Source organism: Bos javanicus, chromosome 2, assembly GCF_032452875.1.
Source record: "Bos javanicus breed banteng chromosome 2, ARS-OSU_banteng_1.0, whole genome shotgun sequence".
Taxonomy (NCBI): domain Eukaryota; kingdom Metazoa; phylum Chordata; class Mammalia; order Artiodactyla; family Bovidae; genus Bos; species Bos javanicus.
The window spans coordinates 36,017,837-36,040,600 of record NC_083869.1 but is presented as its reverse complement, the minus strand read 5'-3'; the positions used below and the strand labels follow the sequence as shown (position 1 = coordinate 36,040,600).

General features: G+C 41.2%; 1 protein-coding gene across 14 annotated transcripts in view; it reads right to left on the bottom strand.

Annotated features, from left to right (window-relative positions):
- RBMS1 (RNA binding motif single stranded interacting protein 1) overlaps nucleotides 1-22,764 on the bottom strand; it is a 217,956-nt gene that overhangs the window by 115,706 nt on the left and 79,486 nt on the right. For 3 of the 14 annotated variants that reach the window (XM_061437014.1, XM_061437022.1, XM_061437030.1), the window contains exon 1: nucleotides 15,542-15,961. The exons of 9 other annotated variants lie outside the window; for them this stretch is intronic. In XM_061437014.1, coding sequence (XP_061292998.1) covers nucleotides 15,542-15,610 — 69 coding nt within the window. In that variant the 5' untranslated portion in view covers nucleotides 15,611-15,961. Of the gene's footprint in view, nucleotides 1-15,541; nucleotides 15,962-22,764 lie in introns of those variants that run through there. 2 more of the 14 variants (XM_061437057.1, XM_061437072.1) reach the window with 1 other exon arrangement.

The following is a 22,764-nucleotide window of genomic DNA, read 5'->3' as shown; positions in this document are numbered from 1 at the left end:
TTTATCTTACAGGTTAAACACAACAGAACAAAAATCATCTATATATTATATACAAGAGGGCCACCAGGATAACTAACGTTTGTGTTATGAAAGCCAAGGTGACCACGAGTGAGTCACAAAGCAATTTACCTTTATTTTGGGTCCACCAGGGAACCCAACAGATGAATGCAATTCCAGGTGAATGCAAGTCTGGTATCAGATTGTTGTGCGTTGAATTTTGTCCTCCCACCAAAAAAAAAAAAAAAACCTTATACATTGCAGTTCTAACCCCAGTATCTTAGAATGTGACCTTACTTGAGACAGAGCCTTTACAAAGGTAACTGAGTTAAGATGAGGTCATTAGGGTGGATTCTAATATGGCTAGTGTCCTTATTAAAAGGCAAAATCTAGACAAAGAGATAGACATCCACACAGGGAGAAGGTTATGTGAAGACGGGAGTTAGGAACGAGGCCTGAAAAGATTCTTCTCTAACACGTCAGAGGAAATGTGGCCCTGCCAACACCTCGATCTTGGCTGTCTATCTTCCAGACTGTGGGAAAAGAAACTTCTACTGTTTAATAACTCAGCCGGTGGAACTTTGTTATGGCAGCTATAGGAAATTAAGGCAAAAAATATTTTTAAGGGAAAAAAATTAATATTTTACTCCTAGGATGTTATTTCTATTTTATCACAGCTTTCTGTCTCACCATTTCAGAATGATGACCAAGATTTAGGGATTCTCAAAAAAAAAAGACCAAGGTAGTATTGATTATACAGATACACGAAAGAAGCCTCCCCAAATGGAACCAAACGAAATATCTAGTCAAGATTGAGTCTTTAATCTAAAACCTTTTGATCAAAGCTAAGACTCAAACCTATACTCACTTGGTTTTTATTCTCTATTTTGATGGTGCTAATAAGTATCATTACTTCTGGTTTGAATGTCATTTTCTTTCAATTCTTTCTGTGCACCTTTTGGTAAAAGAGTCAATGAATAAAGGATTCTATAAATCAGGGGTCTGCAAACTACTGTCCAGAGGCCTAATCTCATTTGCTACTTGCTTTTGTAAATAAAGTTTTATTGGAACACAGCCCATTTGAAAGCATTCTCTATGGCGTTCTGGAAGCCACAGGCAGGGCTAAGTAATTGTAACAGAGCCCTTACAGCCTGCAAAGCCTAAAATACTTACTGTTAGGCCCTTCACAGAAAACTATGTGCTGACCCCGGCCATAGATACTCTATAAAATGTATGAGCCACTTTTATGTAAACTTTTATTTATTATTTCCTTGACTGTCAACAATCCTAGCTCTACAAATACTATATTTTCCAATTCTTCAAACATTCAGCTAGTGAATAATGAAAAGAAGAGCCTTTTAGAAACTGAATTAGTACTACTTTTGCCTGAATTTCTCTTTGTGCTCTCTACCTTTCCCACTCCTCTTTTAGAGAACTAAAACAAATTTGGCAATGAATTAATGTCAAGAATATGAAAGATATACTTTTGTGTCTTTTCTACTCTACTTTACACCCTAATAAACTGTGTGTGTTTGTGTGTCTGTGTGTGTGTGTGTGTTCGTCACTCAGTCATGTCCGACTTTTTGTGACCCCATGGACTGTAGCCCTCCAGGCTTCTCTGTCCATGGAATTCTCCAGCCAAGAACAATGGAGTAAGTAGTCATTCCTTTCTCCAGGGGATCTTCCCAAATTCAGGGATTGAACCTGGATCTCCTGCATTGCAGGTAGATTCTTTACCATCTGAGCCACCAGGGAAGCCCAGTAAGCAGCTTATTACAGTCAGTTAAAGGGTACAGTAACTCTAACATGACAACCAACACAATGACAAAATGGGCCAACTGAGAATCTTGTTTCTATCCCAGAACCAAGTCAAATGCACCTAAATGTCAAATAGTCTAAATTCAGGTCAATTAGAGTAATATATGCCAGCAAATTTGTAAAACTCAGCAGTGGCCACAGGACTGGAAAAGGTCAGTTTTCATTCCAATCCCAAAGAAAGGCAATGCCAAAGAATGCTCAAACTACCGCACAATTGCACTCATCTCACATGCTAGTAAAGTGATGCTCAAAATTCTCCAAGCCAGGCTTCAGCAATACGTGAACCGTGAACTTCCAGATGTTCAAGCTGGTTTTAGAAAAGGCAGAGGAACCAGAGATCAAATTGCCAACATCTGCTGGATCATGGAAAAAGCAAGAGAGTTCCAGAAAAACATCTATTTCTGCTTTATTGACTATGCCAAAGCCTTTGACTGTGTGGATCACAATAAACTGTGGAAAATTCTGAAAGAGATGGGAATACCAGACTACCTGACCTGCCTCTTGAGAAACCTATATGCAGGTCAGCAAGCAACAGTTAGAATTGGACATGGAACAACAGACTGGTTCCAAATAGGAAAAGGAGTACATCAAGGCTGTATATTGTCACCCTGCTTATTTAACTTCTATGCAGAGTACATCATGAGAAACGCTGGGCTGGAAGAAGCACAAGATGGAATCAAGATTGCCGGGAGAAATATCAATAACCTCAGATATGCAGATGACACCATCCTTATGGCAGAAAGTGAAGAGGAACTAAAAAGCCTCTTGATGAAAGTGAAAGTGGAGAGTGAAAAAGTTGGCTTAAAGCTCAACATTCAGAAAATGAAGATCATGGCATCTGGTCCCATCACTTCATGGGAAATAGATGGGGAACAGTGGAAACAGTGTCAGACTTTATTTTTCTGGGCTCCAAAATCACTGCAGATGGTGACTGCAGCCATGAAAGTATAAGATGCTTACTCCTTGGAAGAAAAGTTATGACCAACCTAGATAGCATATTCAAAAGCAGAGACATTACTTTGCCAACAAAGGTCTGTCTAGTCAAGGCTGTGGTTTTTCCAGTGGTCACGTATGGATGTGAGAGTTGGATTGTGAAGAAAGCTGAGCGCCGAAGAATTGATGCTTTTGAACTGTGGTGTTGGAGAAGACTCTCCAGAGTCCCTTGGACTGCAAGGAGATCCAACCAGTCCATTCTAAAGGAGACCAGTCCTGGGTGTTCATTGGAAGGACTGATGCTGAGGCTGAAACTCCAATACTTTGGCCACCTCATGTGACGAGTTGATTCATTGGAAAAGACTCTGATGCTGGGAGGGATTGGGGGCAGGAGGAGAAGGGGATGAAAGAGGATGAGACGGCTGGATGGCATCACCGACTCGATGCACATGAGTTTGGGTGAACTCTGGGAGTTGGTGATGGACAGGGAGGCCTGGCATGCTGCGATTCATGGGGTCGCAAAGAGTCGGACACAACTGAGCCACTGAACTGAACTGAGAGCAAGATAGCTAGGTTACACATGTTCTTACACCGTGCACTTCTTAAATAGCTACACCTCTTATGTTACTGATTCATTTCTACCTTATCTAGTTATTTGTACCTGCTCCATAGCTCCCATTTCACTATGATGTTGAGAAGTAAAACCATTAATTTCTTATTCCCTTCAGAACTAACACTGCACTTGGCCCATAAAATACTGATTGAATGAATGATAATCCAAGATGAATTTGTTTGCAAAGGTTCAAACTGCACTGTAGTCAGGATATACGAGTTCTACTCCTGGCTTTGTTACAGATAAGCTGAGTGATGTTGAAATATCCTCACCTCTAAGGTCCTTTACTAATATTCTGTGCTCCTTTTGTGATACATATGATATTACAGACATTATTTCATATCACTTCATCCAGAACACTAGTATCACATTACAGGATTCATTTAGAATAAATTTTCATGTTGCAGACACCAGAAAAAATTAGTGCAGGTTTCTGACAGGGACCCACCCATTTTTCTTTAAACTACGCAACTACAAACCTTAAGATACATAAAAAGAGAAACTCTCCAAGTGAACTATTAGCACCTAAAAGATCATAATGGTAACAGAGGGCAACAAACTGGTCATTTAGATTTTTAAAGAGCATATTTTACTGTGTCCTAGATGGGCCTTTAGCACACAGCAGCACTGTAAAGTCTAAACTGTGGTTTCTTCTATACAGGAACTTAACCTAGAAACCACAGAGCAAATTTTGCATGCTGTAATAAGTCAGGCAGGAAGGGGCTAAAAATATGTAAATTTGTCTACCCACAGCCAATTAGGTGAAAAAGACAAAACAAAATTAGAGGGCAAAAGAATGTTCATTAATAATTAGAACCTGTGGGTTTTCTAGATCACTGATATTTAAAACTAGATTGATTTCCCAAGTCAGTAATCTAGATTTCGTAAATGCTGCAAGAAATAATAAAATAGGTGGGAAAACTAAACTTAAAAGAGGAGCAATTAAAAACAAAACAGATAACAGATGGCAGATACTAATTTACTTTGTCTGAAAGTAACACATAGCATACCATCCCTAAGGACTTACTTGTTCACAGAATAAAAAAACGTCATATGAAAACAATTCTGAAAACACTGGTGCAAGGTGTGCCACAGAATCTTGGAAAAGTCAAGATTCTGAAGGCAGGATGATGGAGCACTCAGGGTCAAAAGATCTAGGCCTTAGAACTGAGATTTTGAACAAACCATTCAGTGTCTCTGGATTCTAATTTCCTTAGTAAATTACATGGGTTGGACGAAACCATCTTTAAAGTCCCTTCCGACTCTAACAGGCCAAAGGGTTCCTTTAAAAAAGTGTTTCCCAAATTGTTCCACAGAATGTCTAGTAAATATTCTAGGTACCATGATCAAATAGTTTTGGAAACAATGAGAAACAAAATTTGGACAAAAGTCTTTACTGTAGGACTTCTCAGACTTTTTAATGCTGATTTCCACTATTACTCTCTAAGACAGTAACACTATATAGCATGTAGTGTTTCCCAAGTTTCTTTGAACACTAAATATTTTAATTCCAGAACACTTTTAACATTTAAAAGAACTCCAGAATCTTAGAGGACACAATTTGGGAAAAGCAGCTTTGAACGATAAGACTTTATAAACTTAGAATCACATGCTGAAGGAAACAAAATACTCATGTAATAGTTGGAAAGGGCACCCATTTCAGAAGCCATAACAATATCTCTGTAGTGTTTCTCTGTCATAAACTCTGTCATTAATCCCTTGACCTTTTACTCTAGGAAGTAAAGGACAATGTAAGAATCATTTCCATTTATCAATGACAACTGAGTTATCCTTCTGGATCTTACTCCTCAAAAAGTATTTTCTACTAATGAATAGAATGATCACAATCTTCCACTAATATTATCACTTTGTGATCCATCCACTGAGATCCTCTTGCGTAAAGTAACTTGTTAGGCGATATCCTAAGGAAGAAGTGAAGACAGAGCACCTGTGCCAGATAATGGGTCAAGTGCTGTCATGCCTATGACTTCACTGAATCATCTCAATTACATTAAGTAACTATTTTACTTCGTTTTGCCACTGAGGAAATCAAGACCCAGGAAGTTTAAGAAATGAGTTCACAGTAATAGAATAAATGATGAAGTTGGGATCCACACCCATGTCCACCTTTTTTTCCTTAAAAGCAACTTAAAATGTTTTGAAATAGTTTGATGGTATGTTTTAAAACTTAATTTCAGCTTGTGGTTCAGTTGAAAACATGAATTATTTTGGTTTGTGGTTCATGATTGAAGTCTGTTTGATATATGCTTTGATTTACACAAATATCTGAACAGTGGTTTTAGGGAGGTAAAAACTATACAAGAGCCACATCTTAATGATTAGAACCATCTGAGCATTTCCGGTATTCCAGGCAGACACACTGGTATCATCTTATTTAATTCTCCCAATAACTCTACAAGATTAAGATCTTGGGACTACTACTTCTTCAAGATCACTCCCCTTCCCTGACTCCCAGGGGCTTTCCTTTTTATCTTACCAGGATCCCCAGGATATTCCCTGTTCTCCAAATTCAGTGTCTCTCTTGATCTCACCTGTCTCCTTTAACCTTCATAAAAATACTCTCAATTTCCACACCTAATCCCTTTTGTTGTTGTTATTCAGTCCCTCAGTTGTATCTGACCCTTTGTGACCCCATGGATGGCAGCATGCCAGGCTTCCCTGTTCCCTACCATCTCCCAGAGTCTGCTCGAACTCACGTCCATTGAGTCGGCAATGCCATCCAGTCATCTTGTTCTCTGTCATCCCCTCTCCTTCTGCCTTCAATCTTTCCCAGCACCAAGGTCTTTTCTAACAAGTAGGCTCTTAGGTGGTATCAGGTGGCCAAAGAACTGGAGCTTCAGCATCAGTCCTTCCAATGAATATCCAGGATTGATTTCCTTTAGGATTGACTGGTTGATCTCCTTGCATTCTCATTACCTAGATGCTTTCCGTCATTTCTTGCTGGAGAAGGATCAAAACACCCTGCCAACTCAGACCCCTGCTTTCCCAGGGGCCCTCACTATAGCTCAGTCATCCTTTTACCCATCTCTATTTGAACACTCACCAAATTCTCAAGAGCGACTATTCTAAATCTTCTGTTACACTCCTTAGGCCTACAATCTCTCTCTTTTTTTTTTCTTTCAATCATAACAGATGACCTAGCCTCTTTACTGAGATGCAAGCTTTTGAAAGGTTGTGCTTCACCGGCCTCCTTACTCCTCCTAACATCTCTAGCATAACCAATCTCCTCTTTCCTGTATCATGGTCAGGCAATTCTCTCAGATCCCTTTCCTATAAGACTAACCTCAATCTTTCTTAAAAAATAACAAAGAAAATAAGACCTAGTTCCAGCTATTCTGTGCTTTCTATTACCTTGCTCTACTTACAACCAGTCAGATACTAAGATAATCTTGCGTCAATATTGTCTGAAGGGACTCTGCCTTTGGACATCCAATTTTTCTAAAGACACACCCTCTTCACTTACGCATTCCTTACACTCTTTGGCATGTGCTTCTTCCGTGCTCACCCCTGATCCCCTTCCCTGTCTACCACACACAAACTACTCTACTGAAACTTCCATCTTGAGTGCTTTCAAAGACCTTCCAATGGACATTCCCAACGCCCTCTACTACATCATTGTCTTCTAGGCAACACAAAGAGAGCTGACCAGCTATTCTAGAGACTCCGCTCTTCTTAGGCTTCTGTGATAATCTCTTGATTCTCCCAATATTTTGCCGTTTCTTTCCCCCGCTTTGCCTAATGCTCATCCTTCTTCCCACAGGTTCTCAAACCTGTGCTTCCCTAGGTCTGTCCAGATCCTTCTGGACACCCTCTCTTCCTGAACTGCTTTAACCTGTTCCAATGTGCCTTCTATTAAGTTTCAGGAGGTTCTGAGCTTCCTGCCTAGTTCTGTATTTCTTGTTGGAAATTTCTGCCTACAGTTGGCAGGTGGGAAGGGTGGTAATGTGTGATTTGTGTGGCCAAATTAAAATGGCCAAACCAAGCTTACGGTCTTTCCTCAGAAACTAATTTATTGTAGCAGGGTGAGTTCTCTAACCCCTTTGCCACCCAACCTGCCATCTTCCATACTTCTGTATGGGTGGGAATATTTAGTATAACCAAATGCACTTGTTATACTACAGATGTTATAAATGACATGTACTATCAAGAAACAACCTGCTGGATAAGTACTCTACTCCAAAGAATGCGAGGATCCAGGCCAAACATGAAATGAGCACACCCATGTGACAAAGTCTCTACACTAACTTTAAGACAATCTCAGGGAACCAATAAAAATATTTACAACCATCTCTTGGATCCAAAATGAGTTCTTGAAGAGGTTTGCACAAGGTGCCACTAGCCTTTTCGCCTGGATGATTCTTCCTTAAGAGACTGACATGGACACTGAAGGACCCTTTGCATCTCTGGTATCTGGACTTTGAATGTCACTAGAATTTAGCACCTAACACCCCTCCCCAATTAATTTTTGTGCCTTAAAAAATGTAGACAATCCTTGTAAGAGAATGGCTGAATTCTATCTTATCACTGAGCCCAGAGCAAGTAATGGAGCAGAAACTTCACTTCCCCATTCATTCAAGACAAGAGACCTAAGATTCTTTTTTCACCAATGCCACCTCCAACCAGTCACCAGCTAAATCCTGTCAATTCTCTCTGTGCAATAAACTGAATCCACTCCATCTATTACGTTCACACAGCCATTACTCCATTTTACAGCTTTGTCTCAACTGTCGCCAATACTTTTGAGCTAGGGCTCTCCTCTCATCTGGGCTTCCCAGGTGGCAAAGTGGTAAAGAATCTGCCTGCCAATGCAGGAGAGACAAGAGACACAGCTTCGATGCTTGGATCGGGAAGATCCCCTGGAGGAGGAAAGGCAACCCACTCCAGTATTCTTGCCTGGAAAATCCCACAGACAGAGGAGCCTGGCGGGCTACGTTGGACACAACTGAGTACAGCCCAGCAGCTCCTCTCATACACCTTAGCAAGCTTGACTCTATCCCTGCTCTGCCCCCCAAGCTCTACTCCGCAGTCCAGCTCACCTAGATTACTCACTCTTTCCCTAAAAGAGCTCAGGTATTTGACCAAACAACAAAACGAGGCAATGCTGCTTTCCTTCTATTTCTCCCTCAGACCCAACACCTCTTCCTTCCATCTGCCAGTGCTCTCTCCTTTCTCTCTGAAGTCCTGTAGCCTCTATCGAGTTCACCTCAAATATCCTGATAAACTGAAAATCCCCCTGGATTACAAAGTAACAGCTTTAATGATTCTTACAGAAACCCTCACTGCCCCATTATATATTACAGCTATCTGTGAGGAAGCCACTTCTCCAGCCCCACTGCCCTTTCAAAAAGCTATACTGAAAAGAAAGTGTGTGATGAAGATAACCATAAGTATTTATGATAAAAAAAATCCAAAGGATTATGACATGAGTAGTAGAGCAGTCTTGGTTCATGTTTAGTACAGAAATTAAATGTTAGGGAATTTGTCCACAAAACAGCTGTACTGAAATGCAGTTATAAGTCAAATAACAACAAGAGAAAACAGAGGTAATTCCTCAATATTTTGAATAGCTCCTTTCCTGAAAAGTGATCTAGCAAATGAAATTCCATACATATAGCAATATTTTCTCCTTGCTGACTCATATAAAGTGGTGTCCTAAAAATGCTTTTTAAAAAGTACAGAAGTCTTGTTGAGCATGTATAAAACAGGAAAATATTGAGTTCATAAATATAAAAACTATGTGTCAGAAATAGGTGGTTTCCAGAAACGTGATACAGGAATTCGCAGTAAAAATAAGAATGCATAGACACTTGTAAAGAATAGGAAAGGACCACATCTCAAAGGTCAGACATAGAAACAAGTAGTACCTACACGCTAGGCTGAAATTCTCATTGACTTGAAAACTCAACTTTCACTGCAATTTTTAAACCTTAAAAATAGTATAATTTTCTAGATTTTTCTTTTCACTTTATCTTTTTCTTGATAACCAAAGGACTGTATGTTCATGTGGAGACCAAGGGGGACTGGAAGGTTGAAAAACAAATGTAAAGAGAATCATGAAAAGTAAATCATTCATGGTTCCATCTACCAACAGAGGAAAACACTTGTTAATATTTTTGGCATATTTCCTTTCAGTCTCTTTTTTTAAAATGCATTTTTGAAGCTGTACTGTATGCACAATTAACAAGTGTAAATACGATTTCCCCAGTTTACATTACATTGCTTTGTATATCCATATACTTAAATAAAGTGGAGCCAAGATATATTTCTATTTATTAGAGCACTACTATATTTACAAGTTTTGTTGTAGCTGCTATTTAATAAGTGTTAAAAAACAATAGTTACATTGATTCATTATTTCAATACAGAATTTAGTTTGCTCCATTTAATGTTTCCACCTTGTCCTAACTTCAGGAAAAGCTTATTACTTCCTTCCTCATGCTATGTCTATCTTATTTTAAAATTTACCAAGCTTTTAGAATGTATTAAGCAAAGCATTCTCTACAGACTGGAGTTTAAAAACAAACACCCACTGAACACCTACAGATGTCTAAGGAGAAAAAAAATGTTTATTTTTCTGAGAAAGGCAAAGATGGCACCTTTGAAAACCAAATATACAAACAAGACAAAGGAAAGAATTCAGGAAATCATCATGCATATACTAATAATCAAATCTGTCTGCTTTTGAGCAAATTAAAAGGCAGCATTTTTCATTAACAACAGTCACTAATGCTCTTTTTTCCCCATTCTCCAGTCATATATTTGCATAAAATAAAGAACAGAGAGTTGAAAGGCTTTCTTTCCCCAAAGACATGGCAAATTCTGCAAACAAGAGCATAATACAGGACCACTGTCTTAAAATATGGTGGGATGTTCTTTTCTACATCTTTTCTGGATTTTTTTTTTTTTTTAATGTGGTTGAGTCTTGTTTTCAAGCTCCAGATCCTTACCCTTTGGGAGGTTGCCCCCACTTTCTAAACAAAGTCCATTCTTAGAGGCTGTGTCAAGGTCCCCCAGGATCACACAGTGCCTCCCAGGACCACCCGCTGTTGCTTGCTTGGTAGGGACATTAATAATAATAACACCTTAGAAGGATTAACAACAACAACCCTGTGGAGTGTGCACTATTATCTTTATTTAACAGAAACTGAGGCTTTGTGAGGTTAACTGAAAAAGCAGGCAAGTGACAGAGCCAGAACTTAAGCTGGGGGGTCTTTCAGTGAGGTTGAGTGATGGTTAATGAAGTTAAGATGTGAAATCTGCATTACCGGGGCTCAAGGAATATCCTAAGAGGCAAGATTTTAGGAGGAAAACATGGAAATAATTTTGTTTACGATTATCATCTCTTTTATAACTTGTTTTAAAAAGTGAGTTGGGTTCCCCAGAAATAGATAGGATTATTGGATTTGGCAAATAAAAACACACAGTACTGTGCAATATTCAAGATGTACTTACACTAAAATATTATTCATTGTTTATCTGAAATTCCAGTTTAACTTGGTGTCCTGTATGTTATCTGACAACCCTAGAGCAAAGGCCTTCATGAAACAAACAAAAAACACTAATAAATTACAGAGCTAGAATTCCCAAAGCCGAAATCTGGGGTGCTCTGTGCGCCACATGTCTTTGGGAGGCCAAGGAAAGGGAAGTGTCGAGAGGGCTACAGCTGTTCTTGACTGAGCTTCCTTCTTTTTCCTGGTAGCAGACAGAGCTTTTGACTCCAGAGACCAAGCTTTCACCAGCCAGGCCGTTTAAATTCACTGCCTCAAAATTCCTGACCTTTTCCTACTTTACACGGCCGTTGTGAAGATTAAATATAGCTGAGGTTGGGAGGGGATATCATATATATCTTTAAATATTTATTGGCAGAGTGCTTTGGAAATACATTCTCAGAAACTTGGACGAGACAGTCTCCCCGCCACTCCTCCAAGAAAGGGCTTGAAAAGTATTACCAATATATGGTGAGCCCAGTTAACAGTAGACTCTAAAAGGAAGGAAAGAGCAAAAACAAGAAACATGTTTAAAACCTGACGTGAACTATGGAAAATGTGGTGAGATGCCAAAAGGGATACCTAGAGAAAAAATTGGATATCACTAATGATGAATTCCATACTTTCCAAATGGCTATGGATTCTTATTTCAAACATTACCTCGACGCATAAGGACTACTGAATCACAAACACATTGGAACAGCCTAGTAGAGAACCAGGAATTGGTATCTTCTGGATACCAATTTAACTATCTGCTAACTTCTCCTAAAAAAACCTCCAATATCAGTGGCTTGAGGTTTACTTTCTTTAAAACAGACAAACAAAAAACACAATAAATTGGAACTGGCTCATTCAGTGTTCATTTAAACATTTCTCTGAACAACTTTAATCTTCAAACTTTAACAAAAACCCAATCTACTACACATAAATTGCTGTGAACACAAACTGCTTGAAGAGGATTAATCACCAGCTTTGTATGTCATCCTCTAACACGGCCAAATACTGAATCACTGATGAATTCTTCACGTGCAGCTACACCCAGTTAATCTTCAAGAAAGCAGCAAACTGTGTAAATCTATTTAAACTGAGGAGACAAGTACTTCACTCATCAAAAGTTAGCAACTCTTATCAAGTACAGCTATTGGTTGGCAAGATCATTTGGAAAGAAAAGAAACACACACACGCAAATTCTTATATTCACTCCTCTACCCCAAAGGACCCAACTGCAAACCACCGGGCAAAAAAAGAGGACTTTCTCAAAACCCTAAAGAAGGACATGCCTCAATTTGTAAAAAACCAAGCATATGACATAACTGAGTCAACTACCTCAAGAAAGCAGTTCCATAATGGAAGTAAGGAAATACCAAGGGGGAAGTACTTAATAAAACAGTTGAAAATAAAATGGAAATATTTATTTTCTCTAATTAAGGCCTTTTTTAGCACAAAGCACTTTTTCGACGGAAACATACTAAAATATTTTCACAATTACAGAAGTGGTTTTCATTTTGGTTGTGGGGTGTTCTCATATAATCAGACTAGGTTTGCTTAATATCCTATATCTGAAAGTCACAGTTAACAATAATTGGCCACACAGGCTTTTCCACTGAGACTAGAGCCAGCAATCTTTGCCTAGATACTGCCTCCTGGGTTATCACTCCACTCAAAGCATCTTACTCTGACCCGAGCCGAGCAGGTGTATTTCTAACAAGCTCGTAGGCCTGTGATACAGGAAAATCCTGTTTATTCTGGATGATGCCAGAGATCAGTGCTCCTTGAGGCCCTCCACACACAACATGGAGTAGGAGGAGAATGAGCATCACCCACTTCTGCTTTAACTGAAACTGGCTGACTCCAATATTTGTAAAGTTCTAAGAAGAAATCATAAAATCACTCCAAAAAGCAATCTTTTGACATTGATGCCAATCCCCAATATTCTGAACTCACTATCCAAGTCATCCACGTCATCATTCTTCACCTTCAACTCCCTTACCATCCCTCCACCCTGTACCCCAGCCCACAGTCCAGAAAGGTGGGAGGAATCCCTAAACCAGACTTTCTGAGACTAGAAGGGTGATGGGCAGTGATGTGGAGAAGCTCTGAGTTTTCATTGAAACGTGCACGTGATACGCAGGCTGCCGAGGTGTGGTAGTTTAAAGAGCTTGACTGCCAGGGTCCAAATCCTGGCTCTGCGCTTTGGGTCATACAGACTGAGCACGGAACTTAAACTATGTCTCAGTTTCCTCAACTGTAAAAATAAAGATATTATCACCTGCCCTGTAAGACTGTCAAGATGACTAAATGAGTTAATCCACCCAAAGCACTGAGAACAGCAATCCACAGGCTGTAAGATGCTCAATGATGGTTTGCCACTAATATATATGTATAATACAAATGTAACTCTGGCTTATTTTTTTCCAAAGGTGATTTTCAAGTATTCCTCACATTCAGTGTTTTCCTCAGGCAAGTTATCTTGAATCAGCTCTAACAGCTGATTATATATTTCTACATTAAACTTAAACTGCACTATACACCTAAAACGTACCTATTCTTTCATCTAAATGAACAGAGTAATGTGAACTGAAAGGTGCAAGCTTGATATCACAAAATCATCTAAGAAGCATTAATTAGACTTCCCATTTAGACTATGCCAGGATGAGATCACAAAGTCACTCATGGTAACCAGGTCCCCGCGCTGGAAGTGTGTTTTCCCAGTGAATGGCTAAATACTAACAAAAGAAACCTTTGACTCAAAATACCACTGGTACCCAGGGTCTTGTGTCTGTATAATGCCTACACATTCATTTCTTTCTTCGCCTATAGAAAAAAAGAGTCTGTTTGTTTTTCTGATTCAGTCAGCCCTTTTAGTCTCTGAATCTAAGGAGAGCCCAGTGAAAAGAAGAGCATCTTATCAGCGTGCTCCAGACCAGCAGGCTGTCCCCCTCCACACACAAAACCTCCAGCCCCTCACAGCAAAAGGCCTCGCCCTCAGAGCTTTTTCCCCATTTCAGAGCTAACACCCCGCCGGGTTTTGACAACAAATAAATGAATACACAAGGCCCTTACATAATTAGCCATCTTTTCAGGTAGAGGGAGGTGGGTGGGGGAGGAGGGTTCAGGAGAATATTCATTGTAAATTGGCTTCGTTTATGAAGTTGATGTAAGTGTACTGGATCTCAGGTATTTCTTTTAAATGAGGCCACAGGAAGAGTTCAGAGATGCCGGTTTCTGAATCTTGACAATTTTAGTCTATACTTCAACCAAGACACAAATGCAGTTTTTTGTTTTTTTTTTTAATTAAAAGGAGGGACTTTTCTTAAGCCAGGTAAAAGTTCCATTTACTTGGGCAGGAAGGGAACACAGACTAGGTGTGTTTACTGTCTTTTTAAGGGGAAGCTAACAAGTGAAAGATACAAGGGCCAGAAAACAATACTTTTGGACACTGTCACTCTGTTCAGAAAATTAGGACCACTTTCAGACATACTTATGCTAAGACATGCCTTCCCTCCCCCAAAATGAGTCTGAGAACAAAAAGGACTAAACATAATCAATAACCCTGTGAACGCCTTTAGGAAAGCCACCAGGCATCGCTGTCATCTGTCATGATCTTAACAGAGCCATGGTCTGCATGGAAGGATACAGTTTGATTGAATCATTATGGGGGTAATAACTTAATTGATTTGTCTCAGTGGCTAAGGATATAGACAAGAGATATATTATGGAAGAAAAATATCTGCAATCGTGTTTTTGTTTTCTCAACAAGCATCTTGCCACTGACCTCTAAATCAGTTTAACCTTTTCTAAACAGACCTGCACATTTTTTACATAATTTAAGGCTACGTTTTGTTTTTGCTGCTGCTGAAAGGCTCTGTGAGATTTATCACAACATGGCTTCAGTAACCTTCTTTTAAAAACAAAGATGAAAAACAAAACAAAAGGCTATGAATATAAGCTTCCAGCTCCACTCATTTTCCCGGCAGGGGATTTTGATCTAACCACTAAAGTGCCTTTGGAGTTCAATCTGTTAAAAAATGTATGAAACGGTATTAAAATAGGAAAAGGCATGTGTATGACTCAGGCTTATCCAAGTATCTCTGCAACTAGATGTCACAGGATTCCCCTTTGCTGCTGGAAACTGAAAACCTTGAGAAAGTGACAGTAGAAGTTCCTGTTTCTTTTTCTTTCTTTTTTTAATATATAAATGGGAGGGGGAGCGCGCGCGAACACACACACACACACACACACACACACACACACATATTGGTCTTCCGGGTTTAGTACGAATCGGGTAGGTTCTTTGAGGTTCCAAGTGAAGATTGTTGTAGCCCAATGTTACGACTTATTATCTTACTCTTACACACACAAAGGTTTCCAGAAAAAAACCCAAACTTGTTGCAGAGCTAGGCGAAGCCCCCAGCCCGGAGCGCTCCTGCTCTCGCCGCGCCGCCGCCCCTTCCCCTTCCTCCGCGTCCTGCCCGGCCCGGCCGGCGGGAGCGAGGGCATCTCCCCAGCTAAGGTCAACGGCCCGAGCCGTCCCCGCGGGCCGCCTCCTGCGAAACAAGGTCACCGCCCAGCCCGGTCCCTCCGAGGAGGACAGCGGAGTCTGGCCGGGCGCTGCCGCCTTTTGTAGATCGGGGTGGCCGGCCTCCGCGCGGCATCCCCGCCGCCGCCTCACCTGCTTGCGATAGGGCGTCCTGCAGCTGCTGCTGCCCCCGGGGTTGCCGCTGCTGCTGGGGAAGATCATCGCGGCGGGCGCGGGCGGCGGGCGCGGGGCAGCCTCGCCGCGAGGGGGAGGGCGCAGGGAGGGGGCCGGCCGGGGCCGCGGCCGCTCCGGGAACTCCCTCTCGCCGCGCGGCGGCGGCCGGCGGGGGCTGCAGCTCCGGGCTGACTTCTCCTCCGCCCTCGACCTCCCGAGTCGCCTAAAAGTGCGGCGCGGCGGCGGCGGGCAGGACTCGGGCAGCTCGGGCGGCCGCCGCCCTGCGTGCCATGGACGGGAGTTCGCGCGCGGAGCTGGCGGCGCCGCGGACTCTCCCGGCGGCAGCGGAGGAGCAGCGCCGCCGCGTCCCCACCTACCGCGGCCTCAACCACCGCCCCGAGAGCGCGCCCGCCGGGGGCGGGGAGGCGGCCGCGCACCGCCTCGCGCCGCGCCCAGGCCCACCCGCGCCTCCCCGCCCTCTCGCCCGGCGCCGCGCCCGCCGCCCCGCCGGCCCGCCGGCCGGCCCCCAGGCGCTCCCTCCCGGGCTCGGGGCCGGGGCGGGGGCCACGCGGCCGGGGAAGCCGCCGGCGCCCCCGCTCCGGTGCAATGGTTGGGTCTGGCTCCCCGCATGCCGCACATTCCTTGGAGTAGCCACCCCCCTCCTCTTTTCTTTTTTTTTCTCCTAGATTCTTGGCCTCAGCACCCGCTGCAGCTTTGCACCCCGGCTCGAAGCCCCTTTTCAGGGCACCGCGTCGGGGATCACGCTAACACCTGGGTAGGAAGCCAGCTGGTCCCAGTTCTATCTTTTCTTTCATCCTTCCAAACTACCCCCCCCATCCCCCCTACCGTCCACCCTCCCAGAAAAGGTGCGGGCGATCACACCTACTTCAGTGAACACACCAGCCTTCCATCAAACCTCTGCAAATCCCCGTTCCCCCAATTCGCACGCGAAAATTTTAGCAGAGAAAATAAGTCTCCACTCCCCACCCCCTCACCGCAAACACGCACAGTAAAGTTCGTGCTTCATTCCTGTGCCAGAGTTTGGCAAGCTTACCTTCGAGATGCCAAAATCAAACAGCGAAAATCATTTCAAGCCATCGGTTTAGCAAGCCTTCTCGAAAACTGGAAGAGTACGATCCTTCTATATTTAATTATTAGATACGACACAAATGTGTTCCACTGAAGGGACACAGAAACTGCAAAACAGGGACAAAGGGAGGAGGTAGTTTCCTTTGTTTTTTCAACTGAAATTATTTAAGGCGATTCAAGATGCCCCCACTTTTTTTTTTTTTTTTCTGATCAGCTTTGCATTCGTTAGCATATCAAGCCCAGATAGAACCTGAGCAATGCAGATGGCCTCTAGAGCAAGTTCCACAGGCAGTGTGTGGATGGGCCACTGGGACAGTTGGCCTGTTCAGCAGAGACTATCAGGGATAATATTACCACACTAAGCAGTCAATATTACAGCGTTCTTCCTTGGCCTCTGGCCTCTAACGCCTCCCTGGAAAGGGCCATCTGCCATGATAATGAAAAATCCTAACTCGGCTAAGAAGTGAAGGCACTCAACTTCTGGCTGCCCTAAGGAAAACAAAGTGGCCCCTATGGAAATCGAATCTTCTAGCAAAGCTGTGACCATTCAAGGGTGTTACCAGCAGCAAGGAGCTGAAAAATATCCAACCTAGATACCCTTCCCACTGCTGACCTCGGGAACCACCTAGGTATACAGAGGGGCTCCGAACATTTTCTGACAAAAGTGATGAGAACTATCAAGTCTCACCTACTTAAAAACTATATACACAAACTATACATATAATTTCTAATTCTTCTCGTTAAAAAAAGAAAAAGCAGCAGCAGTAACCTTACTCTAAGCACAGCACTAGGTGCACAGTTTGGCAAGTAAGAACTTGCTAAATAACATTCAGAGAAACGTATCTGTTATTTTAAATGATTGAATAAAAACAATGCAACTAACATTCAGTTCTGTGTTAATATATATACTATTTAGGACTACTCCATGCCATTTTGGCTGCTCCTTTGCTGTCTCCAGGCACTAGTTTCTTTTACCACAAGTCATCAAACACAGGTATAAAATAGAAGGCTTTAGGTAGAACTGTTCCAGTCATAGATGCCTTTTGCTGAGAACTTAATGCCCAAGACCCTAGCAGTTCAAACCTGTCATCTATGGAAAAAATTCCATGTACAACCTCAGTTGTCATGACTGGTCTCTTAGGAAACCACAGTCTAAACCACAAAAGAACAGCATAGATTAATTTTTCTATGGTTCTGCTCTAAGGTCATGATGCTTTGGATATTGTGCTCTTCTAGAACGGGAAGACTTGATTTGATACCCTGCAGTTGTTTTACAGGGTTAAGACAAGATTTTAAATGATAATACAATTTAAATTGGACTACAAGAGCAATTCTAATAACTAGGTAACTAAAATATACTAAGAACATTAAAAATATTTCAAGGACTATTTTTAAGAATAAAAATGATATCTAAATAGCAACAAAACAAAATGTTCTATATGGTGGATGGCATAAAAGGAAACAAGGAAAGGTATATATTTATACAAGGTCTACAAGCCAGGGTTCAAAAGTTCCAGACGCAGGAAGGTACTACACACTTAACTAAGCACTGCAAAGAAAGGAGAAGATTGATTTTCCACCCTCAATGACTATAAAATGTAAAATATAACAAAGTCACTAAAACCCAAATAATTTCAACCTAAGAGAAATAACAAATATTAAACCATATATATATAATATATACATATATAATCAATTATAAATACTCACAAGTGATTATTTATAAATGGCTACAAGAAGAGACACTAGTGAGATTCATCTAGGAAAGTATATTTGACCTTTGAAAAAAATATATTTTAGGACAAAGCAAGGAAGCATTCCAGAGAAACTCTTAAGTTATCGTGGTCAAAATTAGAGCTTTGGAATCTGCCCGGTAGATGCTCATCTTTCTGAAAGGGAAACTGAGACTTTGTTGAGTGGGCAGACAATATCCTCCACAGCCCGGCGCAGCTGGTGGGTAAAGCTGTGGGAATCTGACCCAAGAGCAGTCAATCCAGAGATAGGCCAGTGACCTATGACATGGCTGGGACTGAAAAAATGAGCAGAGCCAATCAGATCCTCACCCCTGGGAATCTGATTCAGAAAACTGAACCAGTTAGGGAAGGGGCAGAAACTGCAAGAGTGCCAGGGGTAGAGTTGAGGCCACAAAAAGCCAAAACCATACGCAAGCCAAGGTTATGAGGAAGCAGAAACTATGAGTAACAGGAAGCTGACTGGCAGCAAACGGAGAGGCAAGCAGATGCCAGGAGCGGGTGAGCACTTGGCGGGGACATGATGAAGTCCCTGAAGCTGCTCTGGCTCTTCAGACTGACAACAGCCCCTCTGTGTGTATGGGTAACCAGCCCCACCCCTCGTTCTTCAGATAGCTTAAGTGAATCTGAACTTTGCAATCCAAGGGACAAAATTAAACAGCCAAACCCATCTGGCTCCACATTTCAGCTTTCCAGTGACTAGCCACATGGCTTTGGGCAAGCCAGTTAACCTCTCTGAGTCTCAGACTCCTCGCTGACTGTCCTAAGTGTATCTATGGTACTCCAACCAAAGTGCCCCACTCAATAAATGGCAGCTATTATTATTGTTTTCTCAGGTTTTATAGTGGTGTTTGTAGACTTAAGTGGGTATACTGTGTAAATAACTGCTATTAGTAAGGCTGGCTGATCATCAAAGAGCAGGAGCAAGGGAGCAGGTTGAATGGACAAGTTAAAAAAACCAAATTTAGGTAAGGAGAGCCTGTGTCTTTGAGAACTGTTTGCTGAATGGCTGAATGAAGATGCTTTCAAGGCTTAATCCTAAGAGGTTAAAAAAGTTGTCTGACAGAAGGTCTGTTTCAAGAGCCTAGGTGAACTCAAGGTTTTCTCCCACGTTTGTTTTTGTCCTGTTTCCTTTAAAGAGGTTGTATGTTGGACCAGGGCCATTTCTGTATGAATGGGAAGACTGTGCGTGCTATCAGAGATCACACTGTGAGGCAGGAGGAGGCTATGAATGAGGCTAATAAGGACAGAGCCATCAGTACATGCAGGAGCCTGCAGCCTCCTAGAGGAGATGAGATTTCGTGATTCCCAAGTGTTTGTAAAACCACAATTTGAGAATCTGAATTGAGAAGACATTTGTCCCATAGAAATATTTTGAAAATGAGACTTTCATTTATAAATTTCACATCTCATTTCACTTTCACAACAACCCTATGAAGTTGGAAGGGTTATTAGGCTTCATTTACCAATGAAAGGAAAACAAGTGAAGACTCACTGACTTAACCATAGAGTTAGGAAGAAGCAAGCAAATGTTCAAACCCAGACCGAGTAAGGCTTAAAAGATCCTGTCCTGTGCTCCTTCAACACTATAAAGCTGGGACTCAAAAAAGCCTTATAAATAATGCTCCAATTCCCAGGTGAGTACTTGTAACCCCTACAGCACTGAGTTGCTGGACACGAATAATGCAAGGCATTAAGTGATAAGTGCCAGCCAAGTGGTACAGACAATTACGCACTGTGCAAGTCCACTGCAGGGTGAGATCAATACAGGATATAACAAGGGCGTGGGGAGCTCAGCTGTATAAATGTTTTTGTTTGAGGGACATTCAGAAAGAAGCATTCTGCAGATGAGAAAAACAAAAATGTGTGAGTGTGTGTGTCCATATAAGAGAGAGAGAGGGGTGGTATGAGAGAGAATGTAGACATGGGGTGACTGCTGTTGAAATCATCACTTACTGATAAACTCCTTAAGGCAGAAGGAAAATCAAAAGGTAGGGGAGCCCCCTATTCCAACACATGTTACTGAGCCTCATATAGGAAAGAAAGAAGCCTTTGAATAAAATAATTCAAAGAAAGTGTGGTGGGAGAGCTAAACTTTGAAAGAAGGGGGGAAAACAGGGTGGGGGGAAGCGTGTAGAGAAGATGTCCAATGAGATAATAGAATACCTCTGTCAACAAAAGAGCAGACCTGTGGTAGGTTCTAATCCTCGATTGGTGCTAAGGCATTTCAAGCACCCTTTTTTATCTGAGTCACATTAAAAACAGAAAATAAGAGGGGGAAAAAGTTATCCAACATTACTTTACATTACAATATTTAAGGAATAAAATATAACCACATAGTAGGTGTTAGTGTAAGCAGCTCAAACTTTAAAAAATGTGTTTACAAAAGCCTCTAGCTCCCAGCAAAGCAGGAAAAAAAGAAAAAAGAAAAATATGAGGTCAGCAGATTCTTCAAATTTCTGTTCTTTCTTGATACAAAATAGAGTTGATAAAGTATCCTATTTCTAAAGGAGCAGCAATATTTTCTATTATTTACTATTTTGCTTTTAAAAAAATTCTACAATCTTATTCTAGACCTAAAGTCTCCCTAGACACATATAAAATCACTTGTGTATAAAAATGAAACTACTATAATAAAATAAAACTATAGCTCTATAGCTATAATCCTGGAAGACATATAGAAGAACATAAACATGGCCAAATTCTGATGAGTCTTATCAAAAGCAATATTCTAATGATTCTTAAATTTGTCCTGGTGAACAAAACAGAAGAAATGGGCTTTGCCCTACTGCAGCTTCTCTGTATGGACTAAAAAATGTCATTTATTGAGTAACTACTATATTCTAGGCATTTTCTCAGCAAGTTCCTCTCTCCCGCCCTCATTCTCTCTCTTTCTCTCTCTCTCTCTCTCTCTCTCTCACACACACACACACACACCATGAGAGAATAATAATTAGCCCATTTTACTAAAGGGAAAAGTGAGGCTCACTGTTGGGCTTCCCTGATGGTTCAGGCTTAAATAACCTTTCCAAGGCCACAGATCCAATATATGATGGAGCTGAGGTTTGAACTTAGGTCTTTCTGACTCCAAATTGCCTACCCCCAATGATACTCCTGATGACTGTTATTACTATGATCTACAGTTCAAATCCAAACCCTGTGGGGGAAAACCTAAGAGCCCAAGCCTGGGTGTGCATCTCAGCTTTACCGATTACCAACTACATGACTTGGGCAAATCACTTTTTAAAAGATAAGAAATTACACTGAATTTCCATTCAGTTTCTTATGAGGACAAAGTTTTCAATATTAGATTATGCACTTAATAGTACAAATACATATTCTGACCCAACCTAGCTCCTAAATCTTATTCAATTAATGGTTGCTAAGATATAACTCCTCTTACAACCACTAGTCTTACTCTCGGGGATAGTTGGTAGAATGGAGTTGGGAGAGAAGCAGAAAAGAACCTGGGTTGGTGATTATATAAAAGGTTTTTCCAAAATCCTGAACTGAAACTGAGAATAGAATTTCCCTCGCAATCTAGTGGGAGACCATATTCGAGATTAGCTTCATTATGGGACTCATAAATGCTTATCACACAACTAACATCCTAATCATCATTTAGGATATTTATTTCTGTGGCACAACATCCTCTAAATTTCAAACAAATAATTTACACTTAAAAAAATTTTAGGTATAGCCTATCATAAATTAGTTACTTCCTTGCTCTTGCAGATTAGTTAATAAAATCAAAGCTCACTCAAATTCCTGGCATAGGTTCTCTGTAAGTTAAATTTCTTTCCTATGTTTTTCTATAAAAATAGGAAAAAATAGTCTGTAGTAATCAGACTATGTGTAAAGGATAAGCTGAAGTGAGGCAGGGAGGGGGTGATGTGCTGTGGAAACAGCTAATTATATTCACCTCTTCCTACATGACTTGGGAAGAGACAGAAAGTACTTAGGAAGTCTACAGAATTTGTGAAAAACTAGAGCCAAAAAAAAAAAAAAATCTCTAAATCATGAAAAACAAAACTCAAATCTGGAGTAACCATCACCTTTCCATAGGTAAAAATCAACTGTTTGAATGAAAATTTGGAGAGGCTGAACAACTACCTTGGACAAACAAAACCCTCATATAAGCCAAGAACGACAAACGGCATAAGACATTCCTAAATGCTGGGAGACATAAACAATGTCTATGCAAAACCTGGGATCCACAGCACAAATTAGGGTTTAAAGCATTCAAAATACAGAAGAAAAAAACAATAAAACAGTTTCCTTTCTCTTTAGTTGCTAACAGGAGCATTAAGTTAATTTTACCTGAAGAGGAGGATAACAGAATAATAAGTGAGAATGCTAAAA